General features: G+C 42.0%; 1 protein-coding gene across 1 annotated transcript in view; it reads left to right on the top strand.

Moving 5' to 3' along the window:
- Window positions 1-23,573, top strand: part of LOC132523618 (histone-arginine methyltransferase CARM1-like) — a 263,342-nt gene that overhangs the window by 169,614 nt on the left and 70,155 nt on the right. Inside the window, exon 5 of the mRNA XM_060155028.1 lies at window positions 9,153-9,263. Within this exon, the coding sequence (XP_060011011.1) occupies window positions 9,153-9,263 (111 nt within the window). The remainder of the gene's footprint in view (window positions 1-9,152; window positions 9,264-23,573) is intronic.

Here is a 23,573-nt window from a genome sequence, read left to right as displayed (position 1 = left end):
TTAGCGAAGGGCTGCGTTTTGTCTCATTCTCACTCAAGGACCCAGGCTGAGGAAGCAGCCTCCATGTGAAACATGACTAGTTCCTGTTGCAGAGGGAAGCGGAGCGTGGCAGAGCACACTCCTTGTTCTTATATCTTCCACCTGAAAGGGACCCATGTTCACTTCTGACCACATTACATGGTCCAAAGCAAGTCACGTGGTCACTCCTAATTCCCAGAGAGCAAGGGATACAATTCTACCATGTGCCCATAAGGAGAACCAGAAATATCTGGGAAGTGGCACTAATGACTATCATACCAGATGCCACTCTTGCAAAATCATTAAAGAAGGGACAGATTGCTAAGGTGAAATTCGCAGTGCCTCAGCTCTGCATGGGAGGGAGCTAGGAAGAAAAGAGGTTTGAAAAAAATCAATATTTCACCGGTATGGTTTTACTGGCTAACTTACTGTGAACCTCTGCCTGGCGGATTCTCTTCCCACTACAGTCAAGGCATTTCAGAACCATCTTAGGGTTGAATTTCTAAACCTTTCCCATTCCCTCTAAGACAGTGCCATGAAGGAAGGGCCAGTTTGGAGCAATGACTGACTTTGTTAAAGGCTTATATAGAAGACTCTGTGCAACAGTAACTTCTGAAGTAGGTGTCTTTGTCTTAATATCTGCTTTCCAGGATAAAAATGTAAGTGGATAAATAGGATAAAGTCAGTATAAAGGAGTTAAATTGCTGTGCTAGAACCTGGTCTTTTCCAGCACTGAACCAGGAATTGGGCATGGATGAACTTACGAGCTTGTGCCTGTATCTTCTTTTTGCTTGCTTCCCTAAATCTGAGGTACTGACACACTCAACTCCAGAGTGAGGGCTTAGGTTTAGAATTTAGAAGTTCAGAAACCCGGAAAAGACAGAATCACAGAAAAATGTCAGTAGACATGTTGAATTTTGTTTAAGTAGCACCATTTTCTTAGCCTCAGTCCCGTAAATCACAGATCACGCAGCAAAGCCTTACGTGGTGGTATTTTCTTAGGGAGGGCAATCTCAGTGGAGCAGGAGAGAGGCAGAGCAGGGGGGGGGGGGAGAGCAGGTGTGAGGGAGGGTGTTACCGAGCTTGCCACAGCTTGATGAGAGACTGATCACCCGGTGTCACCGGACATCATCAGGGAGGTCATACGAAGCCACTCTGTCTTCAAACAGTTCATCAGGGGAGAAAAGGAGAATGACTTCTCCATTGGCTGCCATCTCCCACTGGTGGAGCACGCCCCCGCAGGGTGTTAACTCCCTACTCTTCATGGTGCACGTGCATGCGTGCCAAGTGGGTACTGTCGTGCCTGCCCCATGCCTCAGCTGCGACCAGGGCACTGCGGTAGGAGGCAAGGGACAAAGTGCATGTGGCGTGAGTGAGGTGGGCACTGTTTTATTGTACCTGTGAGCAATGTGAGGGAACAGGAGAAGCCTCCGCAGCAAACTCCTTCAGCTGTAGCAGCAGCAATGAAACTCAGCTCCATGTTTCAAAGACCAGTACAAGCAATTCCTAGGGCCGCTCTGGCCGGCCAGCAAGGCGAGCGGTCCATTCTGGCGTGCTACAAAAACTGAAGGTGTTATAAGCATCCCCCAAGCAGGGAACCTGGGAGTCAGGCTAGACTTTTTCTTTTCCTTTCCAGTTTCCAAATTCTTTAGCTTCTTTTAATCCAGCATTTTTGCAACTCCTTCTCTTCCCCTTTGTCCCACAGCTGATTCTTTATTCTCATTGTTACTGTATCTTTCCTGGAGGATTGCAAATGTTTTCCAATTAGTTTCCCTACTTGTCCCAGTTAAGATAGCTTTGGCCTCCAGCAGGAGGAAATCCCTACTTAAATTGGCTAAAATGTTGGAGGTAGCATGATTCTGAGGTGTTTTAATCCAGTTTCTCTGAGCATCACATTTCAATTTAACCACGTCCAAGAAAGAAGAAGCATCTTTCTTACGTCTGTCTTAGAAGGGGGAAAACCTTTCCAGTAGCTCCCAACAAACTTCCCCTCAGGTCTCATTAACAATATTTTATCACACACGCAAGTGTAGTGATCACTGGCAAGAGAAACGGAACCACTTACGATTGCCCTGGACCAATCAGGATCCCCTCCCTGGGACTGGGGATGGTTATCCACAGAGGAGGATAAATACTCAATAAAGTGAGGTTCTGATAGGAAGTAAGAAGGGACTGATGTTAATTCGGAACCACCAATGTCTGCCCTGCACCCTCTGATCCTGTGTCCTCCAGTCCACACCACCACTGTGATGCTGCTGAAACACAACTATGAAATAATTCTTCCACTGAAAACTCTTCCATGATCCTTCTTTGCTTAAGGATTAAGTCCAAGCTCTTAGTGGCGTATACAAGACCATCTACAAGCAAGCATCAGCTTTTGCTCTTGCCATGTTCATTTCTCAACCATGCCCCCTACTTGTACCTCTAACACACACATCATGCTCCTGAGAAGATTTGCTGCCTCCCAGACATGACTGGCCCTACCATTCTTGGGTGCCTTTGTTCAGACTGCTCTCAGTCTGGAGCTCTTGCCACCCCCTCCATTCAGACGGCACACGTTGACTTACCTCTTGATTTTCCTCCTCGGGTCATCTCAGTGAAGTATTTCCAGAATCCTTGGTAGAGTAGACTAATCCTCCTTCATAGTTTCACTGGGTCTATTACATAATACTATCCTTGCCACTGTAACACATCATTATGCTTCTCCCTACTAGACAGTCATGTTATTTTCATCTTTGCATTCCCAGCATCTAGCAGTATTTGGCACAATGGGTAATAGAAGTCACTTTTGATGTCTGATGAATGATTGAGTGCCTGAGGGTTTAGAGCTGAGTGAGCTAGTCTGAGTCTATTGGCAGCATATGAAGGGGGTTAATCATGGAGAGAGAAGGTAGGAGTGATTAGCATCTTTGTATTTTCTGTAATAATAGAGAAAAATAGATGGAGAACTGGTGAAAGGGTGGTTAAAAGATTGGTGAAGGGTTTATCTATCCTCTGCCAGAAGACCAGGTGGAATGAAACAAGGGTGCTCATAAGTATTATTTATTCATTATTTAAATACAGGCAACCTTTTTGTTGAAAGCAAGTTTCACTGCACAGAGATGCAGAGTTCTGTCTTATGGGGAGCTATCACAGCAGAATTCTTCTGCCATAGAGAAAGTTCTAATTATCTGAACAAGATTTAAGCCATCAAGGGATGTCTTCTGCAGCTCTTGAAGGGATTTGGAATTTTCCTTCTTTGACAAACCCTAGAGGAAGAGATGTGATGGACTGTGAAAGGCTGTGTAGTTCTCTCATTCTGTTTCTGCTTGGAAGCTGTTCAGTCACCCTGTTGGTCAACAATTTGGATGTTGGAATAGTTGGGTGCAGTCTGTGGGGTAGGGAGCCCATGGCAGGTAACTATGATGATAAAGTACATGGCAGTGGAAGAGCATGGGGTACTTGTAACTTGGGGTGATTCAATGGAGATATCTACAGATATAATAAAATAATGGCTGGAAGAAGCAGCAATGGCTGTGGAAGTGCCAGGTGGGTAGGACACAGTTTCGGAGTATAAGGCATACAGAAATGACAGCTGGGGTATTGCAGTTCAGAGCAGCCGTTGATATGCTCAAGCAAATAAGGAAAGAATGAATAAATAATAAATGGCGTAACTGGAAGAATCGAGTGTGGGATAATCAGGACCTCGGTATTGGAAGACAGTTATAAAACTGTAGGGTGAAAAGAAGGCTAAATGGGACAAACATTACTGTAGCCTGAACAACACAGAAAATAGAATTGAAAATGAAGGGAGTATCTAAGAGCATAGGGTTTCAACTAGGTACGTTTGTTATTACTCATCTCTGCCATTTATTTATTTTATTTTATTTTTTGCGGTACGCGGGCCTCTCACTGTTGTGGCCTCTCCCGCTGCGGAGCACAGGCTCCGGACGCACAGGCTTAGCGGCCATGGCTCACGGGCCCACCCGCCCCGCGGCATGTGGGATCTTCCCGGGCCGGGGCACGAACCCGCATCCCCTGAATCGGCAGGTGGACTCTCAACCACTGTGCCACCAGGGAAGCCCCTCTGCCATTTATTAAGTGTATGACTTCAGCTCCATCTGATTCTCAGTCTCTTTATGTGCAACATGGAGAAAATAATGGTACCCACATTAGATAGTTGTCATCATGAGTAAATAAGGTAAAAGTACTAAGCAAGCATAGTACATAATAAATATAAAAATAATGGTACATATTTACTTTTACTTTATTAGTCAAGGGTAGTTTTGTTTCATGTTTTTTTAAGGACCTGGATGTTCTTTGTTAATTTTAACCTAGTGAATCCAAATAAATAGCTTTGAACCCTCTTGGGGCTTGTTAGACCTGTTCAGACATTTTTGCAGGATTTCTTTGCCTAGGAAGCCATGAGAGCATGTAATTAAAATCATCTGTACAAGCAAAATGACCTTATATTTTTAATACTTCAAAAATTTTATTTACAAATAAACTCACAGAACTTTTGGCCACTGTTACATGGATCAATTGTTGACTTTTCCCCATTAGTCCTGACAAGAATTTCATCCCATTTTCTGGTGCTGCCCCATATAAGCCCCAAATTAGCCATTTTTATAGTTACTGCCTGTGTATCCAGGGGAAGCTGAGGATGAATTCTCTCTCTAGAGGAACGTTGTATACTAGAGCTAACTGGATTGTAACGTAATGACAATATGACAATGTCCAAAGAAAGTCATCCTTTGAAGGATGCTTAAGATCACAAGCTTGAAGAGGATGCGTTACGCTGGTAGAAGGTACTTTCTTAGGGAGGTAACAGATTCGCGCTGTATCTTTTGGATCATGAGTCTGTTCCCTATCTGTGGTAGTGAGACACATTTTTATTATTCGGTTTGTTTAACAAAGATTTAGTGAGTGTTTTTTACTGTGTGCCAGACCCCATGCTATATCAGGGATTCAGTAGTGACCAAGCAGCAGATAGAAGTCTCTCCTTTAATGAAGGGGAGGGAGCAGAAATTAATCAAATAATCCCTCTTTGAATGAAAAATTATAACTGTGATGAATGTTATGAAGGAAGGGTTTGAGTAAGTGATGACAAGAAAGCGTAGAGCTGGGGCTTCCCTGGTGGCGCAGTGGTTGAGAGTCCGCCTGCCGATGCAGGGGACACGGGTTCGTGCCCCGGTCCGGGAAGATCCCACATGCCGCGGAGCGGCTGGGCCCGTGAGCCATGGCCTCTGAGCCTGCGCGTCCGGAGCCTGTGCTCCGCAACGGGAGAGGCCACAACAGGGAGAGGCCCGCGTACTGACCAAAAAAAAAAAAAAAAGCGTAGAGCTGGAGGACTTTACTTAGCCTGGGAGGGGAGCAAAGGCTAAGGAAGTCTTCCCTGAGGGCGAGCTGTTTGAGATCTGAAGGATGAGTTGATGCATCAGCCAGGGTTCCTGCAGGAGAGGCAAGGCACACTCGACAAGGTGTTTTAGAAGAGTTAAATAACAGGACCATTTACAATGATGTGGGCAGAGTACAGGGAACCAACACGGTACGGTGAAGTGCCCTGGCACTACCAAGAGTGGGGACCTGTTATCACCCCTTGACCTAAAGGGGGAGGGGGAAGGGGAGGTTACTGGAAACCTGAGAGAATAGTCATAGCTCTAAGAGATGGAAGCCCAGCAAGGGCTGTGGCCTTTGGTAGAGGGGACACAGCCAGTCCATGGAGACCCGGGCGGGAGGAAGCCAGGAGAATAAGTCTTCTGACCGCACTGTCCTCACTCCCTCTGACCTCCTGTTGTCTTTTCTCTTGGGCGATCCCGGCCAGAGGCCAATAGCGTGGAGCCATCGGAAGTGTTTAGAGTGTGGTGTGGTCAGATTTACATCTCTTCACAGTCCACCCTTTCCTCCCATCTTTTGCTGCACAGAAGGATGGCCATGGTGCTACAGACAGCCGAGCGCCGGGTACTCATCCACCTCTGCCCTTTACCAGTATCGTTACCTTGGGCTGGAAACAGTCTCTCCAAGCCTGTTTCCTTCTCAGTACAACGGGGACATAACTATGTACTCTCCATCCCAGCGGGGCATGAGGATCAAATAGATAGTGTCTGGGGAACGTCCTTTGGAGACTGGAAACTGCTTTACACGTGGAAGAGGATTTTATTCCTCTCTTTTTACCTCTGTCTGAGGTGAGATACTCTTCCCTAGGATAAGAAAGTATAACTTAATGTCTGCCAAGGTCCTCAAACATACCCAGTTCTGCGATGGCCTACCAATGGTAGAATAAAACATGGGCTCAATATAATCTTCTGTGAGGACAAGAAAACGTGATTAGAGGCAGCTCCAAGGCTTCCTGAGGTGCCAGATAAGACGGTGTAACATAATTATGTCCTGTCTTCTCCTAGTCTGGGAAACCCCAGCTGGAAAGGGCTGAAAGAGTGTATTTCCATTAGAGCCTAAATACTTGCTTGGACTTGTTTGTTTTTCACCAGAGAATGAATTCTCAGCCTTCCTCAGCTTTGTTTCCAACGTTTCATGGCTTACATAGACAGGGCAAAATGTCCCTCCCTCTCCTCTCCCTCTCCTACAGGCCCCAGACTGAAAATTCACTTGTTAACTTTTTAAATATACACACAAGCGGGAAACAGATGGCATTATCTGGGTAATGCTAGCAAAAGATCAGATTCTTTTTCAAGGGCTATGCTCTGTTTTGAAATAGCCAAATGAATAAGGTTGTTTTGGCTTGAAATTCGTTATTGAAATAAGGTATTTGGACAACAGTTTATAATTTTTCGGCTCTTCTCTAGGTAGGGTCTGGGCCTGTCAATGCATCTTCCTACCAAAAGGCCTCATTTGGCAAAAAGCTGAACCGTATCAGCCTCCCTCCCATCTCTGAATTTTTCTCTCTCTCCCTGTTCCCACTGTCTGCTGTCTCTCTCCCAGTGGTAAAATGTTTCTTTGGTTTTTAGTCTGCAGGATCAAGAGAAGTGAAAAACACTGCTCTAAGATGTGCTTCATGACACCCTAATAAAAGAGCCAAAGTGTTCCCTTCACACATTTCTAGGACGACTGTCACCAGAGCAAGCAGGTGCAATTTCTATTGTATCTTAATTTTGTATCCATGTTTTGGACTAAGCATAGTATCTAAGGTATTATATTTTAACATTTACTTATTTATTTATTTATTTTTGGCTGCATTGGGTCTTCGTTGCTCTGCACGGGCTTTCTCCAGTTGCGGCGAGCGGGGACTTCTCATTGCGGGGGCTTCTCTTGTTGTGGAGCACAGGCTCTAGGCGTGTGGGCTTCAGTAGTTGTGGCATGCGGGCTCAGCAGTTGTGGCTCGCTAGCTCTAGAGCACAGGCTCAATAGTTGTGGCACACGGGCTCAGCCGCTCTGCGGAATGTGGGATCCTCCCGGACCAGGGCTCGAACTCATGTCCCCTGCATTGGCAGGCTGATTCTTAACCACTGCGCCACTAGGGAAGTCCTATTATATTTTTCATTGAAGAATGCTCTGGAAAGGTTCTTCTGGACATGGTGCATCTTTTTAGGGGGCCATGGATTGCACTCTCCAACCTACAGCCTCCTCTCTCTAGACAGCTGTCATGGGTGTTCGTGCAATAAACCCAGGACCATGTGAAGATGAAGTATTTCCTAGGGAGGATGAGGAGAAGTGAATGGTGGTATTTCCAAAAGTATAGACAGCCTGACAGCAAATTCCAGAGACTGGGTGACATTTTAAATTAGTAATGCTCCTAATTATCCAAATCCTAGGAGACCACATGGAATACAGCCACAGCTCTAGGATTAATATAAGTGAGCACCGTGAACCCATTACTAACAGCATGTTCTCTTAGAATAATGGCACCGTATCTGTGTCAGCACAGTGTGATACTGCAATTAAAACACAGATACGCACATGCACAACCTCTGATATTTCCTATTTTTTGGAAAAATTTTCCTACTATCAAAGTAAAAAAAAAAAAAACTATTATAAATTTTCCTGAAAAAAGTAATACTTTGTTTCCTTGTCATTCATTGCCTATTGGTATTGCTGGGTTAAAATATCAGATTTATAAAAGTGAAATTAAATAATCAACGTGATTTTATAGAACATGAGCTTGGAAGGCAGAAGTGCCCAGATTCAACTCCTGGCTCCCCTACTTACTGCTAGGTGAACTTGGGCTCATTCAGTGTCTCTGATTTTCAGTTTGTCGTCTCACAAGTGGCCATCATAATGCTATCTATTCGTACATTTATTGTGAGGATTTAGAGCCAAGTGAAATGCCTTGCTCAAAGCTAGTGCTAAAGATGCTAAGAATAAAAGTCACTGATGAGACAGAAATACAGGAGCCTGAGATTTCAGTGATCAGACTGAGCTTCAGACCTCAGCTTCAGCTGTGCATGGGGCCAGGGCCCCAATCCATACTGTCCCGCTCTTCCTCGCAGCATGCAGGTCCAAATGTTGGTTGGTCCCTTTGTGCCAGTGAATGGTGGTCTTTCTGATTGAAGTCCTAGGTCTGAACACAGAGAATAGAAGTTTCTGTAAATTCTATGTGTCCACTGTCTTAATACCCTCCTACCCTCCATATAAACCTCCCCAACTTTTTGGAGGGGGCCTAAAAAAAAAAGCACATGTCTCACTTTTGGATTTTTAAAGACTGTCTTCAATTTTTCCTGAATATATATATACACACACATATACATATACATATAATATGCATATACGTATGTATATATGTATATAATGCTAAACATTATTTGAGACAGTTTTCATGTTGTTCACGCTGACAGGTAGGGTAAGCAAATTCATTCATGACCCACTACTTTTCTTGGCCCTAAACATCCTAAAAGTAAACCATGTTACAAAGAAACTGTAGTAATAATAACAATCATTTGAAAAACACCAATTATACACTAAGTGCTTTGTATACACTTCATACTAATCCCCACAGTAAACCTTAAAAGGTGGGTATTATTAACCCCATTTAACATAGGAGAAAAAGAAGTCTCACCGAGATTCATAACTTGGCCAAGGTAAGACCACTTGTAAAAATCAAAGTTGGTACTTTGATCACAGTGCTCAAAGTTGGCATGATGCCAACAGCTAAGCTCCGGTTTGTGTTTTCACCCCTTTTTTGTCTTTTCCTTTCCTTCCAGGTTGTTCTGGATGTTGGCTGTGGATCAGGAATACTGTCATTTTTTGCTGTACAGGCCGGAGCTCGGAGAGTCTATGCAGTTGAGGCCAGTTCAGTAGCACAATATGCTGAGGTAAGTGGTTGTATTTTTACAGCAATTACTAACTAGGTCTTCAGTAAACTTCAGGAGACTAAGTGATGGACCTTTCACGTAGGTCATTTTAGAAGAAATTTTGTTTTACCAGTCTGATTTTTTTTTCCTGTTGGGATGTTACTCCTGAAAGAGCCCGCCTTCACTGTAGTGATGGATATGAAAACAATTATTTTAAAAATTTCTTCACGATACTAAAATTATAACAGAACTTTCTTGGGCCTGGGGGAGATGAATGCTGTCTTATCTTTAATGACCTACTGAGGTGAGGAGTCAGACATCCCTGGAGCTAGGTTTATTTTTTTTCTTACATGCTGTACTGACAATAACTGCACCACTCACTTTAAATTTCAATTTTGGTTTAAGGGACTGTTGCTACATGATTGTAGTTGGAGCATGGGCAGATGTCTGTGCTTCTTTTTCAGATTTCAGGTTCTGATTAGAGGACAGGGAGATGCTTTGTTTTAAATATGGTACTCCATTATCCTTATAAAATGTGTACACATATTGGAGAATAAGTCAAGAGTCAAGTAATAATAGCTTTCAGTAATATTTGGATCTAATAACAACCCAGTCGAGCTGCAGAGCTGGATGTGTGTGTGCACGCACATGCACAGGGTCATGTGCTTGTCATCCACACCTGGAGGAGGCCTGCATGTAAATGAGGGACAGAATGGCAGATCGAGAGGGAAGCCTGGCTGCTGCTCTGAGGAGCATCCTGAAACTTTCCTCCGACCTGGGACAAGTGCTAGCTCTGAGTGATGGTTGGGTTTGGATTGAATGACCCAGAGGGGGGCCAGAGACCAGTAGACAGTATGGCATGTTCGGAAGGAAAGACTGCCAGGGCCTGATGGCTGGCATGTTCTTACACTCTCTTCTTCCAACAAGTCTTGGATAAAATATTTTTGGTCATTTGCTTACGTACCAATTCTTAAGAGTCATTTTTATTAACTATTAGGTGCACACAAAAGAATATTTGTAAAATGTGTACATTTTAATATTTGAAAAATATGTACATTTGTAAAGTGTGTCAAGAATAACAATACAATGAATGTGTGTCCACTACGTCTTTTTTTTTGGCCACGCCACGTGGCTTGCGGGATCTTAGTTCCCTCACCAGGGATCAAACCCATGTCCCCTACAGTGGAAATGTTGAGTCTTAACCACTGGACAGCCAGGGAAGTCCCAACTATGTCTTTTAAGAGATAGGCCATTAGCATTTCCATTAAAGGTTCATGTGTCTTGTCTTGATCGTGTCTCTTTTCTGCCCTAAATAGAGGTAACCACTATCTTGAAATTTTGTTAATCACGTTCTCACTGTTCTTTATAGTTTTACCGCATATGTTTCTGTCCCTAGAAACATATCCTTTATGAACTTTCCATAAATGGAATCGTAATATATGTATCCTGTAATTTGCTTTTTTCACCCAGCATGATGCTCCTGAGGGTCATTTTGTTGATGCATACAGCCCTTGTTTATTCCTCTTCAAGTGCTGGATAGTGTTCTATTATATGAAACGCGCAGTGCACTGAGCTGTTGACGGACTTTGGATGGCTTCCATTATAAAAGTATTTTTATGAATATTCTTATACACACTCCCCACTGCATCTGTGCTGGAGTTTCTCAGTATATACCCAAGAGTAGAATTGTTGGGTAATAGGGCATGTATACCTTCACCTCTGTTCTGTGATGCCAAATTGTTTTCCAGAGTGGTTGTTCCAATTTTTACTCCCTGCAGCAGTTAACGAGAGTGCCGTTGTTCTCCAACTTTGGCAACACTTGATATTGTCAGGCTTTGGAATTCTTGCCAATCTGGTGTTTATTACATAATTGTGGTTTTAATTTGTATTTTCTACTCACTAATGATTTTGAGTATCTTTGCACAGTGTTTGGCCATTTGTACTTTCTCTTCTGTGAAATACCTGTTCCAATTTTTTTGACAGTTTTTCTTTTGACTAATTCATTTGTAGAAATGATTTCTATATTCTGGATATTAATTCTATTCAGTTATACATGTGAAAAATGTCTTCACCCAGTTTTGTACCTCACTTTTTCTCTTTATGGAGTTCTAAATAAGATTTAAATGTGGAATTCTAAATAAGAAAAGAGGAAGGGCTTCCCTGGTGGCACAGTTGTTGAGAGTCCGCCTGCCGATGCAGGGGACACGGGTTCGTGCTCCGGTCCGGGAGGATCCCACATGACGCGGAGCGGCTGGGCCCGTGAGCCATGGCCGCTGAGCCTGTGCGTCCGGAGCCTGTGCTCCGCAGCGGGAGAGGCCACAACAGTGAGAGGCCCGTGTACCGCAAAAAAAAAAAAAAAAAAAAAAAAAAGAATGCATTCAGGGCCAGGGATGGTTAGAATCTTCTCAAAGCATGGCTTTAAGGACAGCCTGGTCCCTCCTGATGGAAACCATGGCTTCTGCCGCGCTCCTGGCTGTTGCCATGGGTGTCATGAGATGTCCCCCCGTGGGCCAGGCCTTTCACCCTTGCAGAGGATGATCTGCACCAGCTCTTGGTTTCTGCTTCTTCTGCTGACACTCGTCTGTACAATTTGTGGGTGGCAAAGGAGAGTGTAAGCAGCACACAAAAGATTTTCACTCCAAGAATAGGCCTCAGTAGCCTCTCGGCACACAGTACATGGTGCTACTTTCCACCTTTTCATTAGTTGGTAATTGAACCAGCAGACATTTAATTCTTTTCTCTGGAGTCTTCATTAAATTGCTCAGAAAATATCAAATTGTAACAAGAAAGAAAAATGTATAAATTTAACTACCATTTCCTGTCCGTGGATTCTTCTCATGAAAGGCTTCTGGGCTTTAAGTAAACAGCGTTTTCAGCTTGCATAGAATTCAGTTTCAGTCGCATTCGGTGGCTCAGACTGATTTTGTAAGGGCTGACCTCAGATGACTAGATGATGCGAATGACTCCTTGTCTGCAGGGCATGCACATTTAGTCATTTTCTGCAGGATGGTCATGAACCTGCCCAGGTACAGCCATATGCTTTCACCCTGGGCCACATCTGACATTTCTGGGTTAGTAACAAGAGATCATTCTTGTCCAAGAAACAGGGCAGAACTAAAGATCTCCCGTGGGTTCCCAACCCATGAGCCTGCCCACCTCTAAAGGGCAGCTACCTCTTGCTCTTTTTTTCTTTTCTTATTATGAAACATAAAGCTGAAGCCCTCAGATCATATAGACCAAATGGGGAAAAAAGGCATTAATCCGATTTATACATATATATATATAATATAGATAGATATATTATATATTATATATATATATATAGTCAAGGGGAGCTTGTTTCTTTTTTTTTTTTTTTTTTTTTTTTTTTGCAGTACACGGGCCTCTCACTGCTGTGGCCTCTCCCGTTGCGGAGCACAGGCTCCGGACGCGCAAGCTCAGCGGCCATGGCTCACGGGCCCAGCCGCTCCGCGGCATGTGGGATCTTCCCGGACCAGGGCACGAACCCGTGTCCCCTGCATTGGCAGGCAGACTCTCAACCACTGCGCCACCAGGGAAGCCCGGAGCTTGTTTCTTAACTTAAAATTGTGCACGAATGCATGTCACGTGTCTCCATATAGATGATAAATTCCTTGAAGGGCCAGGAGATTAAAAGACTATGAGGGTAAGCAATCATGAATAGATTTATGTGCTGTAGTCAATTTAAACTTACAACAAAGCTCTCTGGCTCTTAGATTTAACAACGTTCATAATAATTATTGGGCCACTTAACAATTAGACTTTACTAGCACACAGTTCCTATATATGCTTCATTAGGAAGACTTTTAAGGAGTCAGACCAAGTATTTCTACGTCATGGGTGGTGGAAGTAAAGGCAGGTGGCATTGGAGCTATTGTGACGCTGCCTTTCTAGACCTGCTGGATTCATAATCTAGGGCTGCTCTGTCCCATATGGTAGCCACTAGACGTGTGGCTCTTTACATGTAAATGTAAACTAATTTTTAAAATATCTTTATTGTAATATAATTGCTTTACAATGTTGTGTTACTTTCTGCTGTACAACAAAGTGAATCAGCTATATGTATACACATGTTCCCATATCTCCTCCCTCTTGTGTCTCCCTCCCACCCTCCCTATCCCACCCCTCTAGGTGGACACAAAGCACCGAGCTGATCTCCCTGTGCTATGCGGCTGCTTCCCACTAGCTATCTGTTTTACATTTGGTAGTGTATGTATGTCAAGGCTACTCTCTTACTTCGTCCAAATTAAATTTCTTAGTCGCACGAGCTGCCTTTCAAGTGCTCAGTAGACACAAGTAGCTAGTGGCTGTCATATTGAACAGTGAAAATACAGAATATGTCCCTCATCAAAGAAAGTTCTAGTGGGTAGCACTGATGAAGAGGACACAGGTGGCCATACATCACTTTTCTGGCATGTGATGGCCAGGCTGGTGGCTGTGTTCCCTGCCAGGTATTGGCAGCCATGGCCAGGTCAGACTGGTTCGATGTTAGGTGAGGCAGCCCTCCCCAATCCCTCTTGCTCTGGGCATTGTTTATCTTTCCCTTATTTATGTGTAAGATCTGGCATAGAACAGGTTCCCTAGGAAACAGACTCTAATGCACAGATTTGCATGCAGGAAGTTTATTGCAGAAGGCTCTCAGGAACCTGACCTATGAAGGAAATAAGATAGAATTGGGTAGAGGGGTTAAGCTGAAAGGTAGTTGGAATAAAGGGCTCAGGCAATCCCACAGGGAATTCTTGAGCTGGGGAAACCCATCAGAGTTGAACCACCTGAGGCAAGGGCCTTTATATTTCACATTTTTAAGTATACACTTCCTCAGGAAGGAGTGTGACTTTGGGTAAGGTGGCTCTCTTGGGCCGAGGGAAGTTCGTAGACCAAAATTCAGCTGAGAGGCATCATCTGCCGGCATTTTCAGCAGCTGGGAGAATGATGCCTTGGTCCTGAAGGATCTTTATGGTACGCCACAGCAAGCACTACAAAATCAAGATGCAGGATCCTAGCTTTGATCTGTAGACAGGAAGCTGATGGAGAATAAAGATCTAATAGTAAATCAAGGAAGAGGGTTGAATTGGTGGAGCAAGTGGGATGATACTGAAAGCACAGGCAAGACCACAGGGTAAATTTGTTACGTGTGCTTTAGGGGTGGGCAACACTGTTCTAGAAACTCAGTTCATCATCTGATCTGATGTGCTTTGTACTATTCTAAGGTCTGTGAGGACACAGAGTACATATAAGATGTGATTTCTCCCCTCAAGTAGTTTGTCATCCAATTGGATTTCACACAAGCGAGATTCTTACCATAGGACAGTGAATGCCAAGTGCATCTGAATGGCAGAGACGAGAAGTATCACCACAAGGAACAATTCCCATCAGCTGGGCTGGTTACGCAACCATCAGAGAAGAGTTGCAATTTGACTTGAATCCTTAAGGATGAAGAGAAATGAAAGGCTCCTCTTCTCCTTTTTCACCTCTTACAGCCAACAATGAGATTTTTTAAAAACCCTTGGATTTTTATGGGATTCCTCACCTTAAATATGTTGATAATCTCTTCACAAATGCTTTGAAGGCCATTTGTTGAAAAGGTACTTCTAATTTTTAATCTTGAACACTAGAAAGACTGTATACTTTGAAGTTTTCTAATGTGAGTTTATCCTTTGAGCTAGTATTTTTCTCTATTTTCTTTAGTGTCTCCAATAGCTAACTTCTCCATTGTCACTCTCCCACAGACACCAAAAGCCTGAGTCACAAAATTCCATCCAGCCCATCAACACTTCTTTGTTTTTGAACTGTTGTCAGTAAAGGTAAAAGGTGGCAATAGCTAACGTGTTAAGGAAATAATAATATACATTTTGCATAGTTGAAGTTTTAGAATTTAGGTTGCATTTCCACATCTATAAACTCATAGTTCTTCAGGAAGAGTTTTTGAGGTGCTTGGAGCAGATAATATCATCTCCACGTTACAGATGAGGAAGAACCTTGGAGAAGTTAGGTCATGAGGATGGGATATGGCTCATGAGACCCAGTCCTTCAGTGCCACCTCCTTCTTCAGCATCCAGGTAAGCAGTGACTAGTGTCTTTGGAGGTGAAGAGACGAATGTGTTTGTGTAGAAGCTGGAGCACTTACCCCTGTAGATAGTTCATACAGGAGCCAGGAGGAAAAACATCTTTTTCTTCTGAAGAAATCTATTGTGGGGACTTCCCTGGTGGCGCAGTGGTTAAGAATCCACCTGCCAGTGCAGCGGACACAGGTTCGATTCTTGGTCCGGGAAGATCCCACATGCCTCAGAGCAACTAAGCCTGTGTGTCACAACTACTGAGCCTGTGCTCTAGAGCCCATGAGGCACAACTACTGAGCCCGCGTGCCACAACTACTGAAGCCTGCGCTCCTAGAGCCCGTGCTCTGCAACAAGAGAAGCCACCGCGATAAGAAGCCCATGCACTGCAACGAAGAGTAGCCCCGGCTCACCGCAACTAGAGAAAGCCTGCACGCAGCAACGAAGACCCATCACAGCCAAAAATAAATTAAAAAAAAAAAAAAGAAATCTTTTGTGAAGCACTTAAACAGGCAGATAGGTCTGCCATGTAAGAAGGAAACCTTCCTCCATTGGCAAAATCAACTAGAAGCACACTTAACAGAGGAGCAGTTTAAAGTAGTCCACGTGGAATGCCACCCCATTTGCCACAAAACCCCACCTAGGAAATAACCCTTCTTGTAGCTGGATTGGTGATGGATGAGGCAAGAAGGCGACTTGGGAGAGAATATTGATGCCTCTTCATCTCACTCAGTACTCTCTTTCCAGTAGGGGAGGCACTAAACACCTTTGCCAGGATTAGAATCGATGATGCAGGTTCTGGAATCACACAGTGTGGGGTTTTATCCTTGATCCACGGCCTAATGGCCATGTGACCTTGACAAGTGTATTAGTTTCCTAATTGCTGCTGTAACAAATTAACACAAACTCAGTGGCTTAAAACAGTACATATTTATTACCTTACAGTTCTGGAAGTCAGAAATCTGAAATGGGTTTTATGGGGTAAAATCAAGGTGTTACACAACTGTGTCCTTTCTGGGGGTTCTAAGGGAGAATCCATTCTCTGCCTTTTCCAGCCTTTTAGAGGCTGCCCACATTACTTGGCTGGTGGCTGCATCACTCTTACTTCTGAATCATCACTTCTTCTCTGACTCTGACCCTTCTGCTTCTGTCATATAAAGATCCTTGCAATTATATTGGCCCGCTAGGATAATCCACAATAATCTCTCCATCTCAAGACCCTTAATTTAGTCACATTTACAAAGTCCTTTTGCCATGTAAAGTAACATGTTCCCAAGTGTTCAGGGAGTAGGATGTAGACACTTCTGAAAGGCCATTCTGCCTACCATCCCAAATTACCTGATCTTTCTCTACTTCATTTTCTTCAGCTATAAAATGATAGGTAATAATAGTCCCTTGTGAAGATATTATGAGAATTGAATGAGAAAATCAATATAAGCATTAGTACAGTGCCTGACATGCTCTAGCTATTGTTGTCACCGTCATGGTTATTAGCAGTATCATTATGGTGTCTCATTTCATCCATGTCTCTGTACAAATCAACTGAACGGATATCATAGAAGAGGAATGCCAGGCACAATGGGAAGCATGGGGCCAGGCAGAGCATGTTTTTCAAGAGTGTGTGTTTAAATTGCATTTTGAAATTTCCTTATTAGTCCTTTTTATTTTTTGAATGTTTCAATAAAACTATTGATGAATACTGTAATGTAATTTTATTTAATGTAATTTTAGTTAATTTTCATGTGTCAAGTTATATCATTCTTCTTTTTATTTTTCCTAATCTTTTAAAAATCTAAAAACCATTCTTAGCTTGCAGGCCATGCAAAAAAGAGGTCATGGGCCAGATCGGCCTGTGGGTAGTAGTGGTGACGCCTGGTCTAACATAACCCTAATTCATTAAAAAAAAATTTGTTTTAGTTGATTACCTAGTGTGTATCAGGTCTTACGCTAGCCACTGTAATGGCTAACAAGATAGACGTGGTTCCTGTCCTCATGGAGCTCATGACATAATAACCACACATATATAATTAGAAACTGTCAGTAGTGGTTGAGAACCACTGGAATTTTGTAACATCAGGGATGAAACAGCCCCTAAAATGTATTTCCCACAGTGTTTTTGAAGGGTGCATCAAGGAGACCCTTCGGGGGCTGAATTAGAGAGGGAAAGGAGCTTGAACAGCAGCAGTGAGCCTACCCGCCCCAAGCCTCCTAAAGTGAGAGCAACACCCTCTTTTTACAATGATGGATAAACGTTATTACATCTAATTTAGTAAATAGCCAGAAAGACTAAAAGCTTAATAACAAATGTATTCTGCACTCCATTGAGACTTGGTTGAAAACAACTTGACTGTTTTTATTTTTCCTTTCACTTTTTAAAAAGTTTGCTTTTATTTTTATCCTCAATTTTCTTTTTTTTCCAGTTTTATTGAGAAATAGTTGACATACGTCACTGTATAAGAATAAGGTGTACAACATGATGGTCTGATTTACATATATTGTGAAATGATTACCACAAGAGGTTAGTTAACATTCATCGTCTAATATAGATACAATAAAAAGAAAAGGAAGATTTCTCCTTGTGATGAGAACTCTAAAAATTTACTCTCAACAACTTTCCTATATATCATACCACGGTATTAATTGTAGTCATCATGTTGTATATTACATCCTTAGTACTTATTTATCTTATAACTGGAAGTTTGACCTTTTGACCACCTTCTTCCAATTCCTCCACCAGCCCCCCACCTCTAGTAACCAGAAATCTGATCTCTTTTTCTATGAGTTTGGTGGGGTTGTTCTTGTTGTTTGGGTTTTTTTTTTTAGATTCTACATATAAGTGAGATCATACAGTATTTGTCTTTCTCTATCTGAGGCATAATGCCTTCAAGGTCCATCCTTGTTGTCACAAATGGTAGGATTTCCTCATTTCTTATGGCTGAATAATATTCCATTATTTATAGATAGATAGATAGATCACAACTTCGTTATATAGTCATCCATTGATGGTGACTTAGCTTGTTTCGTTTTTTGGCTATTGTAGATAATGCTTCAGTGAACGTGGAAATGCAGATATCTTTTTTTTTTTTTTTTTTTTTTTTTTGCGGTACGAGGGCCTCTCACTGTTGTGGCCTCTCCCGTTGCGGAGCACAGGCTCTGGATGCGCAGGCTCAGCGGCCATGGCTCACGGGCCCAGCCTCTCCGCGGCATGTGGGATCTTCCTGGACCGGGGCACGAACCTGTGTCCCCTGCATCGGCAGGTGGACTCTCAACCACTGCGCCACCAGGGAAGCCCCAGATATCTTTTTGAGACAGTGGTTTTGTTTCCTTTAACACCCCCCCTTTTTTGCTTGATTGAAGCATACTTGATATTTTTAAATTGCACACACACTTGAAGTGTATACATCTTGAAGAATTTGATGTATGCATGATCCGTGATACCATCACTAGAACCAAGTTACTAAACATATCCATCACCTGCAAAAATTTCCTTGTGTTCTTCTGTTTTTGTTTTTTTTTGATAACACTTTACGTGAGATCTATCCTCTTAACATATTTTAAAGTACACAATGCTGCCTTGTTAAGTATAGGTGCTGTGTTGTACAGTAGGTCTCTAGAACTTACTTATCTTGTATAACAGAAACTTTATACCCATTGAAAAACAATTCTCCATTTCTCCCTCCCCTAGCAACGCTGTTCTATTTTCTGCTTCAATGAGTTGGGCTGTTTTACATACTTCGTGTAAGGGGAATCATACAGTATTCTTCCTTCTGTGATTGACTTATTTCACTTAGCATTATGTCCTCTAGGTTCATTTATGTTGTAGCAAATGGCAGGATTTCCTTCTTTTTTTAAGGCTGGATAATATTCCATTGTATGCATATACCACATTTTCTATTGTGAATAACGCAGCCATGAACACAAGTGCAGATATATCTTCAAGGTCCTGATTTCACTTCTTGTGGATATACACTCAGAATTGAAATTCATAGATCCTACGGTAGTTCTATTTTTAATTTTTTGTGGGAACTCCAGTTTTCCATAGTGGCTGCACCATTTTATATTCCCACCAACAATGTATAAGGAGGGTTCCAATTTTTCCACATCCTCACCAACTTATTTTTTTGCTATTACTTGTAAAAAGCCATCCTATTTAAGGTGATGTCTCATGGTGATTTTGACCTGCATTTCCCTGATGGTTAGGAGAGCAATACCCCTTTTATCCGTTTTACTTACTGGGTTTCTGGATCAACTTTTATTTAAAGAAGGGTCTGGAGGCTAAAAGAAAACCTTCTGAAGCTGGTGTCCAATTCCTTCAAATTCCAGAGGGGGCCTAGATAAGTAAGGGCTTTGCCCACATCTACAGTTGCCTTTCTTCTGCTGTGGGAAACTGTCCTTAGTTCCAACACTGACGCGTCTTCATATCTAAACCGTAACCCACGCAACTCCTTAGCGCACTTTGCAGCTTCTGAAATCTACTTTCCTTAAGACAAGAGTCTCAGCTCACAGCCACTCACCTTCTTGTCCCTCTCTTCCTTCCTAGCAGCCCCCATGGTGCAGAGCTGCTGTTGGCCCCCATTTCAGGGCCAGTTTGATTCTGGCCGTGAGAAGAGAGAAGCAGCGTCTTTGCAGAAAGTGTTGACCTGAAGCATTTTTCTGCGGTGGCAGCTACACATTTTAGGGGAATTGTGATTTAGGCTACACGTTTTCTTGGCAAGCAGAGCAGGGAAGGTGGTACAGACTGTAACTTAAATTTGTCCAAATAAGAGAGGTGTCATTTGAACTCTCCTGGGGAGTGAAACTAACAAGCATTCAGATGGTTGATTACTAGTGGTTGCTAACAATGTCTTGATGTCTTAGAACTAACTCCCTTCAGCTCTAGCTGTGAATTTGCTTCACACTCCCATCCCCACCCCAACTTTACTTTCCCCAGCCAGTTCCAGGTAGCTCAAGAGTTTCACCCTATAGGAAGTCCCACAAGAGAGGGAAAAAAAACAGTCTCGGTGTTTAGCAGTGTGAGACCCTTGGAAGACCAGAGCAACGCCTGAAGAGGAAAAAATTCAGTCACATCAACAGGTTGGGTTCCGCACATGATGCTAAGTAATCACTTTGAGTCCTCATTTTCCGCAGGATTGATGAATCCTCTTTCGCTCTGGCTGATGGTTTGGCCATCGTGTAGCCTCAGATTGGTGTCCAATCTTGCTCTTTTCATCTCCTGTAGCTGAGGAAATGATAACTGGTTTTGCCGCCTGGGTTACCTTTTAATGATCTGAAAGACCACAAGGAGCCGCCATTTCTTTTGTGCAGCTCCTCGTTCAAAAACCTAATAGCCATCTGAAAAGAGCTTTCTTGAAAAGAAAAAAGTCTGCTCCTCTCAGGCAGAGGCAATAATACCGCACGATTCTTTGATTAAACTGTCACACTGCGAGTATTACTGGGCATCTGACCTGCTTGAAACGGACTTACCGCTGAGGCTTCTTGGTATTTGCACTGCTGCTTTTCTGCCAACAAGCCATGAAATGACAGATGAGTGTCCCTAAACTTTAGTGTGGACGGCAAGTAAAGTGCCCAAGAAACTGCTGGGGCCCAGCCACCTCCTGGGGCAGTGCTGGAAGGGGAAACGTGTTTTTCTTTAGGGTCACCCTCTGTGGAAATGAACTTCAATCACGGGTGAAACTAAAGCCAGCACCACAGGGTACGCGAAACTGGAGCAAAAACACGCAGCACAGTCTCCCCTCTGCCCCAGCAAACAGGCAGCCTCTGCTGACAGGTATCGAACTTGGAACTGAAAGCAGGAAATTGTTCCCTCTCCTCCTGAGATTCTTTTAAAAAATAAAACATTTTAAACCTCAAAACCACCATAATGTAGTATTTAAAAAAGCAACTTCCTGTGTGTTGGAGTGGCTAGTACTTAAGGCAGGGACCTGGCCCTTACAGTGGTTATGTATGTGCAAAGCTCTGCTTGTGTATCCTGATTGGTGTACATTTTTAGCTATCCCATCAACATATATTTACATATAGATAAGTTTATTTTGAAAACTATGTATGTACTATTGTACTCACATATTATGTACATTATAAACATACTTCAAAGTTAAAATGATGAGATCCCACTATACGCCCGTACATAGCTAAAGTTTAAAAGACTGACGACAAAGCCAGTTGGACCTGCATACATCGTTGGTGATAATGTAAAATGACATAAGAACTTTCGAGAATAATTGGACAGTTTCTCCTAAAGTTAAAAATGCACTCCCCCTGTGACCCAGCAGTTCCACTCCTTGGTGGTTACCTAAATGAAGTAAGGAATTTCTTTGTGGAATATATGTTTCCACAGAGATTTGTATATGAAAAGCTAGAAGCAACCCAAATGTCCATCAGCAGATGAAAGGACAAGCCGGTTGTAATAGTACATCCAAACAATGGAATGCTATTAAGTAATACAAATTGATAAACTCCTTTTATACATAATAATATGGATGAATCTCAAAAATACTATGCTGAGTAAAAGAAGCCGGATACAAAAGAGCATATTAATTTATTCATATGAAATACTGAAGTAGGCAGAACTAATCTAATAAAGAAAAGCACAGCAGTGGTTGCCTGAGGGTAGGTGGTGGCGAGTGGGGTGAAGGAGGGGTCAGGATTGACCGTGAAGGAAATCGGGGGTGCTGGATATTTTCTATATCTTGATTGTGGTGGTAGTTACTTGGGTAGTACACATATTTATTAAAACATATTAAACTATATACACTTAAAATGAGTGTGTTTCATTGTATTTAAATTATTCAACAAGCATTCAGTAAACATGCTTTTTAAAAAACAAAAGTAAAGTTCTGTTCACTTTTGTACTGGAAGTCTTAGTTCGTGCAGTAATATAAGAACTGGGAATAAAATGCATGAAAAGGGAGGAAAAGATGAGACAAGGATGAAAATCAATGATACTTTAAAACATATGTATTTCACTAATAGCACACAAAAACCTATAGAGTTGTGTGATTTTAAATATTTAATATTTGGTGATAATGTGATTTAAAAGTCTGGTTCTATATTAAATATATTTAGGGCTGTTGCTGCTGGGTGGAAAACATACAAATACATGTAAATTAAAATGGAAGAAGGGCAAAATAATTTGAGCTAAATAAATCACAATACTCAATTTTTAACCCATCTACCATTATGCAACGCAAATAAAATTTAGTTAATACATATCTCTTTTCTCTGATAGTCAATCAAAAAGTCTTACAAACTAATCAGAAGGTGTTACATTTTTAAGAAATAGGTTTAAAATTATTAAAATTCTTCTTTTGGAAGATTTTTAAGCAAATTAGAAAATCATACTTCCAAGTTTTAAAAATTTTTCCGATCTGAGACTTTTTATAACATTTTCAGAAATGAAATCATGAAGCCATGAAATATCCCAAAACAACAATTTTCAAAATGTTCTTTCCATAGCATGACTTTCTCTTGAAAACTTGTTCCTCCCTCATTCATTACTAAAAGTCATCTTTGAAAGGGCAAATTAAGTTTATTTTTTCAAAAGTGCCTGCTGGTAGAATAATTCTGACAGCTACATGTCATCATAGAAAATTTCAGCAAATTACAGCTCTTGTCTTTAACAAGAAAATTCCATGATTCATTTGTAAGTGGAGCAGCTCTTATAAATACTTTGCTATGAAATAGCCAGCAAAGGCTCATTGCTGTAAAAATTTCCCAGGACATCCCTGTGTTATTACAAAGTACTATAAACAGTGTACTATCTCGTAAAGGCTTTCTTAAAAAACATAAAATTATTCACATCGGTGATATCCCATAGCCCATGTGGACTTCTTAAACTTTTTGTCTTTAATAACTTACTGATATATGATGCCGTGAAGGAATTTCACGTGTGGAGCTATCTCTGAAACATTCTCTTTATGTGAATTTTTTAGAAATTGGCACCAAAATAACTGCTCCATCAGTGGTTACATGTACACAGTTTTCCCATACATTGATATTATTAAAGATCATGAATCTTCTTTAGTACATGGTTTCTTTAGTGGGCTCTCAGAAAAACAGTTGTTCTCGTACCTGTTTTTGAAACAGAATCTGGAATTTAACATAACTTACGTTAGGAACATCTGTAGAATCTAGAATTTAACATAACTTACATTAGGAACATCTGTATTTAATACAAACGTAGCAAACCTTCCACATAGCATATTTTTTCTGAATTGTTTCTTAAAATCAACAATGTTTTCTCTGAGTTGTCAATAATATT

The sequence above is a fragment of the Lagenorhynchus albirostris genome, chromosome 7 (assembly GCF_949774975.1).
Source record: "Lagenorhynchus albirostris chromosome 7, mLagAlb1.1, whole genome shotgun sequence".
Taxonomy (NCBI): Eukaryota; Metazoa; Chordata; class Mammalia; order Artiodactyla; family Delphinidae; genus Lagenorhynchus; species Lagenorhynchus albirostris.
This window is presented reverse-complemented; position numbering and strand designations above follow the sequence as displayed.